The sequence below is a fragment of the Schistocerca piceifrons genome, chromosome 6 (genome assembly GCF_021461385.2).
Source record: "Schistocerca piceifrons isolate TAMUIC-IGC-003096 chromosome 6, iqSchPice1.1, whole genome shotgun sequence".
NCBI lineage: Eukaryota > Metazoa > Arthropoda > Insecta > Orthoptera > Acrididae > Schistocerca > Schistocerca piceifrons.
Window position 1 is genome coordinate 332,047,570 of NC_060143.1, and position 17,949 is coordinate 332,065,518.

The following is a 17,949-nucleotide window of genomic DNA, read 5'->3' on the forward strand; positions in this document are numbered from 1 at the left end:
TGGTTTTGTTCATTTAAAACAAAAATTTGTTATTTCTTCTGTGGTTTTCTTCATATCCCTCTTTTTTCTTTTCTCAGTGTGCTAAGATATTTTTTCTGTTAGGTGGTCCAATATTGGTGAACCTGGCATCTGGTTGTTTAACATTGGAGAGACTGATGAGAGAGGGAATATCTTACTACCAGACTTAGCTGAAGATCCATCAGGTACAAGAAGATTTGTCAGGAGCATATGTTTAAAGACATGTACAAAATAAGCAGGTTTTAATAATGTTGCTGACTGACTTTAATTTCAAAAATTCTATAAAAGTACTTAAAGAAAAATAAACTACATTTTCAGAGCTCTCAATTTACATTTGCTCATTTGATCTTTACTTGAAGCAACACACTCCAAAGATTACATGTTGTATCTAACTTAAAATCATTGTAAACTAATTTCATAAAATTAAGAAGTATGATAAAAGAATACATTATTTTAGGTGCTGATGCTGAAGTAAACTCTTGTGCTCAACAAGGAATAACAACATGTCATAGTCACGCTACATGTCTTGACTATGAAACAGGGTTTTGCTGCACTTGTAATGAAGGTTATTATGGAAATGGCATCCATTGTTTGAAAGAAGGTTAGTATTTATGAAGTAAGAAGATAGACTTAACTGATTACACCGTTGAAAACCTTTTGCCCCAACTTATGATTTTTCAAAACAAAGTCCATGTATTTTATTTAAGTTAAAGATTGGAATTAAAGAATCCAATTTCATTTAAAACTAGTTTGATGTTGAAATATTACTTGTGTCCATGCCCCAGAGCTTCTGTGGCACTGCACAAAACTGCGCTTGTGGATGTGGCCAGAATCCACACATTCTTGGCAACAAGTGATGTGTGAGACATTACAAGATGTACTGCTCCATGAATTTAGTTGTAAACATTTATTGGTGCACCCAGAATAAGTCCCTGCTCTGCTACACTACCAATCATTCTGAATAAGGGGTTCCAGCCCCATATTAACCTGTGTGACAGGCTTAAACTTCTCACAACTTCAAAGTCAATAAATGAAAGCCCTTTAGCTTTCTTATTACTTTCATTGAAGATTCTGAGAAACTACTGGACTGGAAAATGTTCAGTCATAACAGTTAAATGCAGTACGTCCAACTGGCTCCTAACAACTTCCTTCAATATCCTCTGCAACATCAGAACAGGAGTAAAACCTAAAGACGATAGTGAAAAGCTCATAAAAATACAATACACTCAAATTTACATGGTAACGAATATAATTTATTGGTATCAACAAAAATGTTGCCAAGTCTGTCTAGATCACTAAACACCACTGGCTAGCTAGCTGCTTGGGTGCACAACTTAATTTGGGGTCTCTGCCTATTAAGCATGTGCATATTCACTAAACAGCAAAATTACCTAGAAAACCAGAATGACTTTAACAAAATTTCATACCCACTTACGGGAACAAACTTTCAGATTCTCACTCATTTCCCTACTACAAGAAATAACTTGGCTGATCAAGAAAAATCACTTTCTCCTGACTTCTAGAGGACACTACAAAACACCCTCTCTCCCCAGGGGGCACATGACTTCTATATGCCAAGGGGGTGCCAGCCTTCTATCCCATTTTGTGAGTTCCGAAAATGCTCTACAAAACTGCACGACTTTTAAGCATTCCAGCAAATCAGAAACGAGAGTAGGATGTAGGCATTTTCATTGGCCATTTCGTTCTCTCATTGACAGAGCTTCTGTTTTCTGGCAGGACCTTTACAAATTTCTCTGCAGTGGGTGCCAGAGAACACTAGCCATCACAGGAAACCACAAACCTGTAAGTCAGCCAGGTAGGCTCTGGCTATAATCATTTTAGGAGGATTAGAGAAAGATTGGTCCGTCTCCTGTAGGTTGGAGGACACCTCCTTTTCCCAGTTATTGACCCTGTTGTAGGCAATAGTCACAGGACAAGCACATCACCACACAGGTGAGCCACAAAATGAGGTATTACAATATGACATAACCTTTCCCACGCAAACAGGGTGCAAACAACAGTCAGTATAAATTTAAATCTATGTTAAAACACAATTCAATTATGATTAATTGATTTCATTCTGGTCTATTTTTTCATTACTCAGATCATTTTCTGTGTCTAGCTAAAAATTGATATGTATGATTCCTTTCCTCTTTATTCTATCACCAAAATTGAACTTTAGTTCTTGTCCCTTTAGAATCCCATTTTTCCAATAGGATCTGTATATCTCGCTTACTTTTGTTATTCATTCTTTTGAAATGAGTACACCACCTTCACTTCTTCCCCGATTTTTTGTTAATTTTTTTTTAAAATTCTTTTCATAAATCTTTGTTTATCATGCTCCTTCATGTTTTTTGTATTGCAATCTGCAGAATATGCTGCCAGTAATCCATTCTGATCAGCTTTTGCAATGCAATAAGTGCCTGATTCATTAGTTGTCATGAGTTTGTAATCCTTCCTGAAGACAATTTATTTTGCTCCTATTGAGTCTCCTCCTGAATGTCAGAATGTGGAAGAAAACATTATGTATTTGGGCATTAATTTAATCTTGTTGGTTGTGCTTGTAGTGCTAATGTTATATCCATGTGTTATAGTGTTCTTCAAAAGGCTTGTCAGTTGAAAATAAAATACTCTGCCACATGTAAAAAAATGTACTTTGCAGGTGGTCATATGCGAATGAATGGCAAGGTGACAGGTGTAGTGAATGACATCGAACTTGAGGTTCTTGACATGCAGTCGTATATTGTAACACCTGACGGAAGGACGTACACAGCAGTTTCCCGTGTACCAGAGCTGCTTGGTTATGATATGCAGACACTGAGCATCCTAGGAGGAGTTATAGGATGGGTGTTTGCTCGACCTGTTGGCAAAGCTCTCAATGGATACCAACTTACAGGTAATGTTGAAAGTTCAGCAGTGGGTAAAATATAATGAAACCAAATACATACTGTTAACGTGTTCTTATCAGATTGCCAACCTCATCTTCTGTATATGGCCATCAAGGAGTTAGACATTTTAAGAATTACTTTGGGGGTTTCATTTCATGCATAATATCTTACTTTCTGAAGGTAGAAAGTACAAGAGTATTAAGTGCATATAAAATCTAAGAGTGTTCTAAGATAATGATGTCCTCCAAAATAATATTTTGAAGTGGTATATAAATGAGAGCTTTAAAGGTTTCCTTCTCTGTCTGCTGTTAATCAGCTGCTGATAATACTACCTAGTCTCAGAAATATTGTATGCCATTTTGAAGAGTGCATATGGTGATTTTCATAAATATGTGCAGGGGATGAAACTGTTATTTAGTTTCAAAAAAATAACAAGCCCCTTGATCCTCTTAAGGCGATGACTGAATATGGAAACTGATTGTTTTTTGTTTTCTTGTTGCTTTTACTGTTACACAGTGGCTGCTAAGCATTTGTATATTTGTAGTCACTGTTGTGCACATTCTGCTTTTTGATGTAACACAACATTCTTTTATAAAGCTCCTATACTAATTATATTATTAATGCTCACCGAAAAGGTTATGGACTCAGGTGTGAAAGCAACATTTTATAAATGTTAAAAATAGAAGTTGTTCAAAAAATCTGGAGTCAGTTCATAATTAAGTTTCCTGTGTGGCATTCATTTGTATTTCTGCTCATTTATCATTCGTGTATGTAGACTGCAGTTTATTTTACCCATTCATATCTAAAAATGAGTGGCACAGACTCACTGAACTACTGACACTTGAAAAGTTGATTGGATGTGAAAAGTATTCAATGTGGAAATTTGCCATGAAGGCCTATTTGGTCCAAGATGAACTGATGGATGTTATGGAAAACTCTCCTTTAGATCTGAAAAAATTAGTCTTGGAAGAAAAAAGACAGAAAAGCAGATTCCTGGACAATTTCGTGTACAAGGCAAATTACTCCCATATAAGGCACATGAATGTGGCAGCAGAAGTCTGGAGGGCCCTGGAAAAAGGATTTGAAGACTCTGGCCTCTCACGTACAATTGTCTTGCTTAGAACATTAATCACACCAAATTAGATAGATGAAAGTCAGTAGACGACTATTGTGATCAAATCATAATGACTGCATTTAGTTAAATGAAAAAAAGTACTTGGTGAGTAAAAAAATGGATAGAAACTTTGCTTCTGACTGGATTATGTGATCATTATCAACCTATGGTTATAGCACCTGAAAAAAGTGGCTCACACATCTCTGGAGATTGTGTCAACACTTGGAGTGCCATGCCCATAATATTTTGTTGTCTTCAATGTTGGAAAGAATGCCACACCTGTAACATTACAGGTGTAACATCTTAGTGAGAACTGCCATACTCATTATGTTACTGGCATCACACTTTTCACTAGGATGTTGTGCTCATGATATTATGGGTATGGCATTCTCTCCAACATTGAAGACAAAGACATGGCACTCAGAGTGTTAAAGTAAATCTGCCACAAGATGTCAAACTTGAAGACACAAGTGGGAATGAAGAACCAGCCTTCTATGTAAACAAACAAGGCCATAGGAAACACATTACTAAATTTGTCCAACAAACTTTATTATATGGCTAAAGTTTGTTCTAATAGGGGCATAAGAGAAATAAGCTCATCATAAAATAATGATAAAACAAATGTGACTAAAACAGTGAGAACAGAGGAATGCCTCTGTTGTAGCGGATTCTTTACAGTCTCATGAAAGTGAGATGTGATATTTAGATTCTTGTGTCTCAGCTCATATCACCAATGATGGAGGGAAGCTTCATAATGCCAAACCATATAATAGCTCATTGGTCAGTAGGGGAGCTGATGGCTTAGTACTATAGACTTCTGGAAGTGTTAATGTAATCTTGTATGTTGATGATAAAACAATAGTAAAGTGACCTTTAACAAGAAAGGTGAACTAATTGCCAAAAGTATCTCCTAAGAGTGACATCTATTTTCTGAGTACAAGTGAAATGAGACAATGCTACTACATAGAATGTAGTGGCTTTGCAAGCTAGAAAATATGAATCACAATGGTAAGCTGAAGTTGGCAAAGGTTTCAACAGAACTCATCCCTGTGAGTTATGCACCATGGGAAAACACAGCCTTCCATTCAAAACTAGCAACAGGTGTTATAAAAACATCTTGGGCTTAGTACAGTCTGATTTGCATGAGGCAGAGGAGACAGCATCTGTTGGTGAAAATCTTTATTTTCTCACATTTATTGATGATTTTTCAAGACACATCAATGATTTTTGAGAAAAAGTCCGAGGTTTCACAGAAATTTAAAAACTTCAAAGTCATTTGGAAAAACAGACAGGCAGAAATATCAAGAAAGTGTAGCCTGACAATGGAAGGGAATATGTCAGTAATGAACTAAAAAAAATTGACTGTTCACTGGAACTTCACATTGTGTGTCAATGTCAGTTTAAGGGTATGTGTAAATGTAAATTGATATTTGAATTGATATTTGTTTTTACTTTTACACTGTGGTTATTAAGTGCTGGTATGTGTGCAGTCATTGTAGTGCATGTACTGCTTTTACACTTAATAAATCATTCTTTTATAAAGCTTTGACATTAATTATACCAAAAATCCTCAGCAATGACAAACCTACCTTCTGACATTTAAAAGATCTTGCTGTTTTCAAAGGATTCAGCATCAAGAGGCAGGACTTAAGGTTCTGTTATATCATGCAGCCCACAGACACATAAAGCCCTCATTCTTCTTGGTACAGGGTGGCCATTTCATGCTTAGATCAACATGGATTTTGCAGCTGAGGATAGCCAGTACAGTAAGAGCTCATTGATAGTGATAGACACCTTTAATTTGAGCCCTAAAAGGGTAATTAGACTCTTCACAGTTTGCCCAGCAAAGTGTTTGGAAATGTAATTGTGTCAGGAATGAAAGTTTTACCAAAAGTCAGGAGTACCCAGACCTTGCAAGAGCTTACTTCTGAATTGAAATTGATTTTCATAGAGAAATATACATTAAAAACAAAATGTTTTCTATGCTTTGTAAACATTATTATATCTAGAACTAAGAATGTCAGCAATCACCATCATTTAATTTAATGCAGGTGGCGTGTTCAACCACACAGCAGAGATTGAATTTCCTAACACCGGACACAAAATTACTCTCAGGCAGCGCTTCCTTGGGCTTGATGTGTTTGACCAGCTGCGGGTAGAAGCTGACATTCGTGGTTCTGCACCAACAGTTCCCATTGGTTCAAAAATCCGGGTTCCTGAATATGAAATAGAATACAGGAGAACAGCACCAGGTGAGTCTGCAGCAACTGCCCATTCAGAGAAAACTGGAATCACAAAAGAAATATCTATTTATAGACCAGTACCTGCCTATTAGGTATGACTTTTTGCAAGTAGTCTTAAAATCTTGGTTTTGAGAATACAAAGCCCATTAAATACTGTTAGCTCCCATTGTTACAATATGTGTAGAAGTGTCTTCGAATAATTACCCTAGTACACATACACCAATATGAAACATGTAGTATTAAATAAACTCATTCATTTATTTATTTACACATTATGGTTGATAATACTCTTAGTGAAGGTGTACATAATGTTTGTGCAACAAACAAAATACGACAAACTGCTCCTGCAACCTATGTTAATAATGATCATTAATAAATTGATAGGTGATTGAAGGTGGAATATAAACATCTATAGAGTGATTAAAGAATTCATGACTTTTGACCTTTAGCTTGCTCCAGCAATTGGTGGAAAAACAACTTTGCCTCCCGTGTTGTGTGGCTAAAATATTAGTTCACTGACTTAATATATGGTCAGCAAACTGCAAATATCAATGAATGATAGGTTACTAGGATGTATGAAGGCCTTTAACTTATGCACTACCTTCTAAAAATCAGCACTAGTAGACAAAAATAGGGCCCTATGGTGAACAGGTTCTTCAGTACCACTTGGCTTGTAACACAGCATAAATTTCCCTCTCCACGTTGACTCACTGAAATACATGAGCTTCTCAAGCAGGAGATGGATCTGATGCCTATTTCTACTGATTCAGGTAATTAACAGGGTCTTTGTCTTAATTTTTCGCACTGTTGTTGCAGCGGCATTAATCATTCCTACCACATTTTCACCATTAGTAAATAGTTGATGGAAGGCATGTGTGGATGAACCCTCATTCCCACTTAAATATCACACAGGGTACTTCACTAATGAGTTTGTTGTGCAAGAGACTGAAGAGACCAGCTATAATTATCCATTTTGGGCAGGGTTATCGTAAGCAAGCAGTACTGAAATGAGAAAAACTGAAGGCTGAGAGTAACAGTGCACTTGTAAACCTAGAGAAATGCAGTGCGTGATTAAAGATTTCACAAACAGCAAAATGACTTCAGCCTTGCTTTATTATACATAGTGAACCAAAGGCTCTGCCCATTGACATTCCTTTTGGTAGCAGCTTCTGCTAGAATGCAGGTTTAAAGATGAACATTGACCCTGCCAGCACAATTTATAACGTCTATTTCCCTTTTACCATCCATTGAGAATCTGAGTGGTTCCATTTATCTGTTGTTGTCCAGTGAGAATATCAAATCTCTGTCTCTCTGCTATGTGCTTCCTGTCTGAGTATACATCATAGAAAAATCATGACAGGATCTACAGAGGCAAGTGAGTGAGTTAGGACTTTATACTAGCTTTAGGTTGCAGTGTTTGATTTGTGGCCAAGGGAAGAAGTGGAAATCTGACCTTAAATCTCATATTAAGAAGATGGAAAGTCTACCATCAGAAAAAGAAAAAGAATGTATCACAAAGAAACAATAATATAGAATTGTGTTGACATCCTGCAACAAAAGAGAAAGTGCTTATTGTATTAGATAAAGAGCTCATGAGAAATGGAAGGGGAAACCAACTGAATACAGTGTAACAGAAGGAACTAACAGATGGGGTACACAACATGAAATCAAAACAAAAAGGATAGATCACTAAAGGTACAATGCTCAAAGTGCGACACGCATTGGAACTCTAACAAATTAAGGTGTGTCGTTCAGTGAGTTGGTAAAGAATGGAAAAAATATAAATAATGTAGAACAAAGAAAAAAGAGCAGAGAGAGAAATGTAATGAAAGCAAATCTTATGTCTATGTACAAAAGTAATTAGTGAGTAGTAGTGGCTGATATTCCAATAAGTATTCAAAATAGTAGAGTGTAGCCTCAAAGGGGATGTGTGTGTGTGTGTGTGTGTGTGTGTGTGTGTGTGTGTGTGTGAGAGAGAGAGAGAGAGAGAGAGAGAGAGAGAGAGAGAGAGTATGAATAAGAGTGGGAAATGAGACAGAGAAAGACTGAGGGGCACGGGTTAAGGAGTGAAAGATGCAAATGCCTAGTAAAATTGTCATATGGATGTGAAATTTTTAAAGATTTGTAATCAGTGGAGGTTGAAATCCGTATAAAAGAAAAACAAAATAACGATAGTAGTAATAACAGTAGGTGGAATTGGTTGTATAGATATGTATGTTTGTGTAATGTGTTTGTGACAGGGAAGTTGTGATAACCAATTGTTGAAAACAGATGGTGGTTGCAGACAACGTATAATGTAGTATTAGTAGTTTCACGTGTGACATTTATTTCATTTATTTGGTTAATTTTGAGATTTAATGTTCTGTTGGCAATGAAATCGTAATAAGTAGTTCACTCTCAGAGTTTTGACAAAGAATGCAGCATGACTGTGATATTCAAGATGTGGCTTTTTAACTACTGAAAGGGAGCAATAGAAAACAGCGAAAGATGTATGTCTCTTAAATAAAGAAATCCAGCATTTTATATATTTTGTTAAGTTTTTTACTGATATTAAAATAGTTTTCCTTTAACTGTACATGCCTTAGTAAAAGGAAGGCTGTAGTGAATGGTGTAGGTACGTGTGAGTTATAAAGGGAAGTCTGTGTGTCATAGCATTTGATTAAGTGTAGATGAATTTGTGTTGTTAAGAGGTTACTTCATCTAGTTTGAAGAGAATCTCATGTAAATTATACCTCTGTCTGTCCACTTTTCTATTACAGAGTTCCTCAATAGCCACTTCTTCTATAATTTATTGGAATATTGGAACACAGGGATGTAAAACCCAACTAACTCTAAACTAAACAGGTTTCAATTTTTCCACTATGTAGACAGCTGACAATGTTCTGTGTAAAGTTATACAAATGCTTTGTTTGAAGTGTTATATACAACAGCAGCTATGTACCACATGTAGACATAAAAATACATATTATTAACTGTTTATGATATTGTAACTTGGAAATATGTCCTAATTTTATTTTTTGTCAATAGGAAAGATTTTGGCCAAATCATCACATTCATTCCAGTTGGAAGATGCTCCTGTTGACAATCCTTTTATAGTACAACAGTCAATTGATTATGATGAATGTACTTCTTCTGGTCCAGAAGTTTCAACTTTCCATCTGAAAGTCATTAGAAACTTTATAAGTTATGAAGAAAAAGAAAAAATAATTCGCTATGGAATGACAAGCAAAGTCACAATACCTGATGCAGGTAATATGTTCACAGAAGAATAAGTTACTATCAGTTAATTTGATGTGAGATAAAAGATGATGAAATTGTTACCCTCAAGCAAATTAAAAATAATTAATCTTCTGTAGGGCATGTTAAAATACACTGAAATTTCTAAAATGCATGCATAAAATAATTTGGCAATATTTGCATTTTCAGTTGTCATTTGAAACATATTTTTGGTTTTATAATTTCACATAATCAATTGTAATTTTAATTTTTTAATTAATTCTTAAATATTGTGGTATTAGCACAGACCAACACACACAGTCATGACACTCCTTGCTCATTTTTATTATACAGTGCAACAGCAGCACTCCAAGAGGACAGAAAGCTATGGTTTGGAGTACAATATTGGATTAGTGTAATTAGTATTGTTCATACTGATTTGTAACATAATTTTTACAGTAGGGATCATATGTAGTGCCATAAAAATCTACAGTAAATAAAAAATTACACCCTTATTTTTTTTCTTGAACTACTTAGGGCATTGGGAGGTGTGAAATAGAACATTCCAGAGCATTTTATTTGCAGTTCTCTTGTAACTTAACAGATATTTGATGAAGAATGTTGTTTTCTTTTAAGAACAGAAAATGGCTAGTATACAGCAGAAGGGCTGATATTTTGCAGAAAATTTCGATTTTCACAACAGCCAGTATTGCAATGACATATGTTAAACTGTGGTATTAGTCCCAAATGTGAAAATTAAAATTTGGTTCTTAAATCTTGTAAGTGTTCAAATTGTATGCCAGACTGGGAATTGAGTATAGATTTGTACATAATGTGCAGTTTAATTTAGAGGCAGTTTCACTGCATCTTTTTTGTACTTATTACTTTTCTCTGCCTGCACCTTAGTTCCTATTTTGTGTTCCGGTTTTATGATTATAGATAGTTTATGAATAATGTAACTAGAAAATCCCCAAAGTCATGTTACAGTAGAATGTGTGTATGTTTTCTCATTAGCATGATTTGTATCTCAGTGTTGCATATGTTTCACTTTTTATGTTTATTTAAGGTAAGGTAGACAAGGAAATTTTGTATGAACCATTACAGAAAGAATTAGGGTGGCTTAAAAAAACTGAAATTCTTATAAATATCAAAAAATTTGAGGTAGTCCATAGACACATCCCATAATAGGCATTAAATTACAGTCCTCATAACCAAAGGAAAGGGCAAAATTTAATATTAAATGGGTGGTCTGGGGACAGGATGGGAGGGGGAGTAGAAGATTGGTGGGCATAATATTCTAAAGAATGACTGCTACACAAACTGTTGTGGGCTCAAGGAGTGTCCGCTTTGCTGAAAATCTTGCCGTTGCTGAAAAGGACCAATAAATGTACCCTGGTGAGATGGTTGTGTGGGTTCTTGAGCAACACACACACACACAATGAAAGTAACACAGAATACTGAATAGCAAAATATATTACTCAACTTTGGTAACACTGGTTACAGCATTTGTAGAATGCGTGTTTAGCCTATCTGTTCTGTGTTGACTACAATTCCATGAACACAAACTAACAGTACTCAGTTAAATCTCTAGGCAGGCAGTCTCTGTCCATATGCAATAATTATATTCAATGTTCTGCTTCTACTGAAGATAATTACTCTCTGTTGGCCACTGTTTCTGTCTCACTTGATGACTTAAAGTGTTGAAGACATGGCGAATGTTCTGCAAGAACTCCCTAGCAAGACTCTGACTTACAACTTGCAGCTGACAACTTTTGCTCATGCGCAGTTACTTTAGCATGCATCTCTCTTCCTGGTGGCACTGCCACTCCAGGGGGCATGATTCTCACAAGCAGCATGATTGGTTTGTGCGCAGCAATTTTCCTGGCACTTCTGGTACTAACTGTCACAAATTATTTTTGTGTGGTATCTCAGTACACTATACACAGATGAAAAAAGAGATGCACAGGACACAGAAACCTGTAACAGAATGAAAGAGGTGACATTTATACTCCCAGTAACAGTACACTTGCTATAGTCATTCTCAGACATTTTTATTTGTAAGCCAGAATAGATTTACAGACAATATGCTAAGTCATGTAAGGAAAAGGATGCTATTTCTTTTGTTATTTTAATATATCGATTACTCACTGTATTTCCAATATTTGGTGACATTAAGAGCCTGGTTATCTGCTGTCAGCAGACCTGCACAACTATGAGGGTTACTGCCTTGTTCTCTACAAAACTTTTGGAATTTTTTCCTTCAGGCAATTTTTTCCATCAGTCCAGAATCACCTGCCACTATGAGATTCCAATCCAAGGTCAGTTTAGAGCTACCCTATGGAAAAAAGCAGTTGTGGTTAGGCAATATTTCTTCTTTTAGAGGGGCTCTGGGATTTTGATGTAGAGATAAGTAAGTGTGTATTAGGAAAACAAATGAAACAGAATTAAATGAAAATGGAAAGAGAACAGCCACTCATTTCTTTCTCTTGCACTTTGAGCTGTTCGTTATACATACATGGATACAACACAAGGCCACCATACAGTGTATGGTGGAGGGGGCATTGTACTTGATCAGTGTCTGTTTGTCCTATTCTGTTTGTGCATGGAGCAATGGAAAAATGACTCTCTTTATGCCTGAGTATACTCCCCAGTCTCTCTGGTATATCTGTCATGGTCTCTATCTGTAAATATACAGTGGAAGCAGATGAGTTGTTGCATGGCTTTCTCCTGAATGCCAGTTCTCTAAAAGTACCCCACAATCTGAGAACAGCACTGTTTTTCTTCCAAAGATCCCCAATGAAGTACCTCTATTATACTTTCATAAGCTTTGTACTGATCTGTTGCAACCATAGTGGTGTGGTAACTTTTTCAATGCCTGCTATCATGTCTTCTTCGTAAGCACTCCAAATGACGAATCAGTAATTTAGGATTGGTTCCACTAGCATCTAATGTGGTTTCTTTACAAGTGCACTGTATTTCCTCAGACTTTTTCAACAAATTGAAGTCTGCCTTCCCTTCTACTGCATTTACATGTTTGGCCTTTTCCCTGTAGCTTTGTAGAAATACTGTTGGATATTTTTGTGCTGTGACAGGCATCAAAAGACTACCATTGATTTTGTAATTCAACATTGTCAGTTTTTTCTCTTTGTTATGGGGATTATCTTCTTTTTTTCACATTTTACATTTATTTATGATCAGCTGGAAATGATACTTCCATGTAGACGAAAAATGATCAGGGAATAAAAGTGCTTTCTGATAAAGTGTTTATGTGTACTGAGAATCTTAGCAGTTTTATAACAATTCCTTTGGCACACTTGATGTTATTTTCACTTCCGTTGAACATTCACCATCCAGTGCAATGTGCTGGGTTCATTAGTAAAAAATTATTTGACAGAATCATGTTTGTTAAGATACTCCATTTTATGAGACCTTTTGTTATCAGTTAGCAGTGTGGTACAGTTCTGAAAGCTTTTTGGAAATCTAGGAAGACAGACACTTATCAGTTCACCTGCATTTATAATTTGTAAGATATCTTGCATGGAAGAAGTAGACAGTGACTCACACAGGTGACGATTCTCTTGAACTTACACTGATTCCTTGAAAGAAGCTTCTTTTTCTCCAAGGAAGCCCTAAGGCTCAAACTTTTAAGCTCAAGAAAACTGCAACAAATGGGCATCGATCTGCAATCCTATATGTCCATTCTTTTACTCATTTTATAAACAGAAATGACCTTAACTCTTTTGCCATCAGACAAAAGTACTAGTCACATAAGAAATTCCTTGTAAATATGAATTGGTGGAGAGGCTACTTGAGCCACATATGAGGTATGAAAAAGTAACAAGACTGACAACGCTGCATGCTATCTGGTAACACTGTGTTGTTCTACTTGTGTTGACTGGTGTGTTCACCCCTTCCAGATGCTCAGTCCAAGTTCAATCTCTGTACAGTCATCACATGATTTTTGAGAATGGCATTGGTGAAGTTATATTTTTGTTGTGGGTTACAAAAATGGAACAGTCAAATTTAGAGCAACATTATGCCATCAAGTTTTGTATTAACTTGGGGAATCCGGAAGTTTGATCTTTGAAAGGTTTAAACAGAATTATGGGGAACATTCCTTGTCAAGAGCACAAGTTTTTTGCTGGCACAAATGATTTTTGGAAGCCCGAGAGCATGTTGAGGATGAACCTCACTCAGGCAGATCTTTGACTTCAAAAACCAATGAAAACATGGACTGTGTCTGTGTGTTCTTCTGAGATCAGACCAATGTTTAACAATAAGGACCATTTAAACACTTTCAAAGTTTGACTGAGGATTTGCACATGCGAAAGGTTTGCGCCAAAATGGTGTGGAAAACCTCACAACTGAGCAGAAATAAGGTTGAAGAAATGTGTGCTTTGATTTTCTTAAGAGGATTGCCAGTGACCACAAATGGTTCAATTGTGTGATCACAGGTGATGGATGAACCGAGGATTTTTGAATACGATCCAGAGACAAAGTGGCAAAGTGAAAAGTGGCACACTGAGTCATCTCCTCAACAAAACCAACTCAAATGTGCAAATCAAAACAATGCCGGGTTTGCTTTTTTGACATTAGGGGTGCTGTGTAAAAAGAATTTGTTCCTCCAAGACAGACTGTCAACCAATTGTTTTAGAACGGTGTCCTTGAAAGGCTCAGGAAAAGGGTGAATTGAGAGAGAGTGAGAGAGAGAGAGAGAGAGAGAGAGAGAGAGAGAGAGTGAACATTACAGACAAGTGGATGCTGCATCATGACAATGCTTCCTGTCAAACAGCCAGCTCCACCATCGAATTTTTGATGTCAGAAGGCATTCTTGTTGTTTGACAGCCCCCCCTCCCCCACACCTGATCTAAGTCCTTGTGACTTTTTTCATTTCCATAATTGAAAAATGTATTAAAAGGTCATCATTTTGGGACTCTGGAGAACATTCAAAAGATTGTGACCAACATGTTTATTAAAGGCCCCACCAGCTGCATTCTTTCAGCACTGCTACCAGGACTGGGTATGACTCTGTCAGTGTATAGCTGCTGAAGGGAACTACTTGGATGGGGACAATATTGTAGTTTGAAAAAAGTAAAAACTTTGGTAGATAAAGAATTCAGTCTCATTACTTTCCTCCCACTTCATATTCACTGCAAAACCTAATAAGAACTCTGTTCTTTTTTAGTTCTCTTAGCTGTTTTTTAGTATCTGGAGCATCTACTTCAGTCTCTCTTATTTGTGAGTGTGTGATATTATTGTATATTATTGTATTAATATCCTCATATGTAAAGGTTATATCTGCCAACAAAGTTAGTATCCAGACACTTAAGGCTGACACAGAAAATGTAACTGAAAATAGCAAACAAATTTTGAACTCCATTTTCAAATGTTCTTTTACAAGGGAAGATACAGAATTAATGCTCTAATTTACTTCTCACACCACTGCAAAAGTTAATGCTATAGATATTATGGTTGATGGCATTGAGAAACACTAAAACTGCTAAAATTAAATGAGACTGCAGGGTCTATGGGAACCCTATTGAATTCTATATATACAATGCAGCTGAAATAACTTCCATTTGAATAATAATATATTGTAGATCCCTTGAGCAAAAATCTGTTCCCAGTGATTGGAAGAAAGGGCAGTTCCAGTTACACTTGTCTACAAGAATGGTAGCAGAAGTGATCCACAAAGCTACAGTCCTAACTCATTAACATCTACTTTTGTACAATCCTATAACATATTCTGCATTCAAATGAAATGAAGTATTTTGGGCGGAATCACTTTCTGGATGGCAACCAGCATGGACTTCATAAATGTTGACCCAACGAGCTTTTTTCACGTGACATCCTGAAAGCTATTGATCAAGGCAATGAATTCAGTATTTCTTGGCTTTCAAAACGCATTTGCAACAGCACCACACCAACAATTATTAACAAAAGTATGATTATATTGGCTACCAAACAAAATTTGTGGCTGGACTGAGGATTTCTTGGTAGGGAGGACTAGAGATGATATCTTGGATGGAGAGTCATTGATAGAAGTAATTTCATGAACTGACTTTTGAATCATTTGCACATCTCATACAAGAATATTGCTGAAGTGTGTGGAACCCATACCAAGTAGAGCTAATGAAGAATATTGATTACATACAAAGAAGGGTAATGTTTATGGTTACAGGTTTAATTAACTCAGGAGAGAGCATCATAGAAATATTGAAAAACCTTAATTGATAGACTATAAATTATCAGATCTAGTAATTTGCCTTGGGCTGCCTCATATCTGTTGTCTTGAATCACTCTGCCAATATTAATGTGTTTGACTGACATTTATTAAAGAACATACACAAAGCAGCAGTCCATAGTTTTCAATTCCTTCATATTTATTGAAACACAGTTTAACTTTTATGGTAATCAGCTTGTAATGTATTTTGCTTTTTGTATATGGAGCCTAAGTCTGCTGTTAATATTTTTAGTGGTGGACTTATGCCAAGAGATCAAATGTGGACCACACAGCTCATGCATTACTGTTGATGATATTTCACAATGTGTTTGTGATGCGGGGTGAGTACATTTTTATGGTATCTTTTAAATGATTATTTACTAAAGAATAACTCAATAATAAATGGTTCCAAGAATTTTATTTTTTTATGCTGTTCCATTGCAGTGCATCATGTAGTGTTTTACAGATATTCAAGTATATGTTTTTTGTAAGATGCGCTTGCTGTGTGCCTCTGCAAAATAGATCTTTGTTAATAAGGCACACCTGCAATCAGTCGGGTCATATAAATATCTGTGAGGTTAGACAATCACATAATTCCAGTTGTAGATCCAACAAATGACAATCTTTTAGTTACTGGTAGAGCACTGGGTCACTGTGGTTTGTCTGCATTGACACTGATTACAAAACACTCGCAGAGCACATAGTTAAATACTGTTCGACTGCAAGGGATCAGTATAAGGACAACTAACCGGGGCATTGAACATGAGCAGTGAAAATTGTGATTAAATTTTGAATGACACTTTTTTTTTTTTTTTTAAAAAAAAGAAAGAAGGGTCAGTAGTAATAATCAATAAAGAGCTGATCTATGGAAGATCACTTCATTTTTGCAGTCTCATCCTTACTCATTAATTATGTGGACTAACCAAATGTATTTCTCTTGCTGTTTTTCTGAGAAAGATCCAAACTGAATTGACAGTTGGTACTTATTTCATACAGTTCTGGTGTGCTTTAGTGTGGAATGTCAGATGTGTTGTGATGGATACTGTATCAGTTATAATGACTTCAGTGTTATGGAAATAGGTTGGCTAACTTCCGTAACCAGCATTTGTGATCTTATAAGTAGCCCAAGATTTGTCCTTGTGTTGTGGGATGCTAATGTGCTATGCAACTACCTTTTATTTTTCTTTCCTCTTTTCTCCTTTTGCTTCTTCTATTTCCTAATTAAAGACTCCATATTATAGAAACATACTGCTATCAGTATTGTTGTATGCATTGGTAGATAGTTAATATAATGAAGTTTTAGATCTTATAGAAATTGTAGGGTGAAGCATATTGTAATTCTACTGGAACATTCCTGTTACAGTTATTTCCTGTAGTAAAATTCCACAGCCATTTAAAAATAATGATGAATTTTCGAAACTGCCAGAGATCTCATATATTTCACATATCATGAAAGAATGATAAAAGGGCTTCTATAACATACCATATCTTATGTTTTTCATCGCTGAATGAGTGTTTAAGTGTATTTTGGCTCTGTGGATTGCCCAGTAGTGGTGATTCACTTCATATGCAACAGATACCAGCGGCTCTACTTAAGTGATGGTGGAAGCACTTCACGGGAAGAGTGTGTTGATGTGAATGAATGTACCAGTGGAACACACAACTGTGCTCTCAATGCACAGTGTGTGAACAACCCAGGAAGTTTCTCCTGTCGCTGCAACCCTGGTTTCACAGGCGATGGTCGCACCTGTGACAGTAAGTGCCAAGAAGCTTTTTAACCTCATTGATATAACAAATATTTTCCAGATGATAGTAAAAGAGTTAGTTTTTCAGGTACTCGCATAAGAAGATAAGAAACCTTGATCGTAAAATGTAATGTGAATGTGTACATTCTCACTTTTTAAGCAATGTCTCGTTGGGTGATTGCTGCTTTTGCTTCAGTGTATATTTTGTTTCTTATATTAAATAACTCAGTAACAAGTGTAACAGCAAATACTAGGAACAAAAGCTGCTAGAATATGTATGATCTCACTTTTTAAGCAATGTCTTATTGACTAATTGCTGCTCTTGCTTCAGTGTATATTTTGTTTCTCATATTGAAATAACTAATTAAGAAGTGTAACAGCTAATACTACAAACAAAAATCTAGAATTGTCCAGTATGGTAACACTTGTACTATTATAGATGTTCATAATAATCAATTGACAATATATATAAAAGGAAATGTCCTGATTGATTAACTCATTA

General features: G+C 36.0%; 1 protein-coding gene across 2 annotated transcripts in view; it reads left to right on the forward strand.

Annotated features, from left to right (window-relative positions):
- LOC124803083 (nidogen) overlaps window positions 1-17,949 on the forward strand; it is a 329,301-nt gene that overhangs the window by 219,722 nt on the left and 91,630 nt on the right. For both annotated transcript variants that reach the window (XM_047264214.1, XM_047264215.1), the window contains exons 6-12: window positions 103-203; window positions 476-619; window positions 2,681-2,914; window positions 6,072-6,272; window positions 9,291-9,512; window positions 15,956-16,043; window positions 17,279-17,457. In XM_047264214.1, the coding sequence (XP_047120170.1) occupies window positions 103-203; window positions 476-619; window positions 2,681-2,914; window positions 6,072-6,272; window positions 9,291-9,512; window positions 15,956-16,043; window positions 17,279-17,457 (1,169 nt within the window). The remainder of the gene's footprint in view (window positions 1-102; window positions 204-475; window positions 620-2,680; window positions 2,915-6,071; window positions 6,273-9,290; window positions 9,513-15,955; window positions 16,044-17,278; window positions 17,458-17,949) is intronic.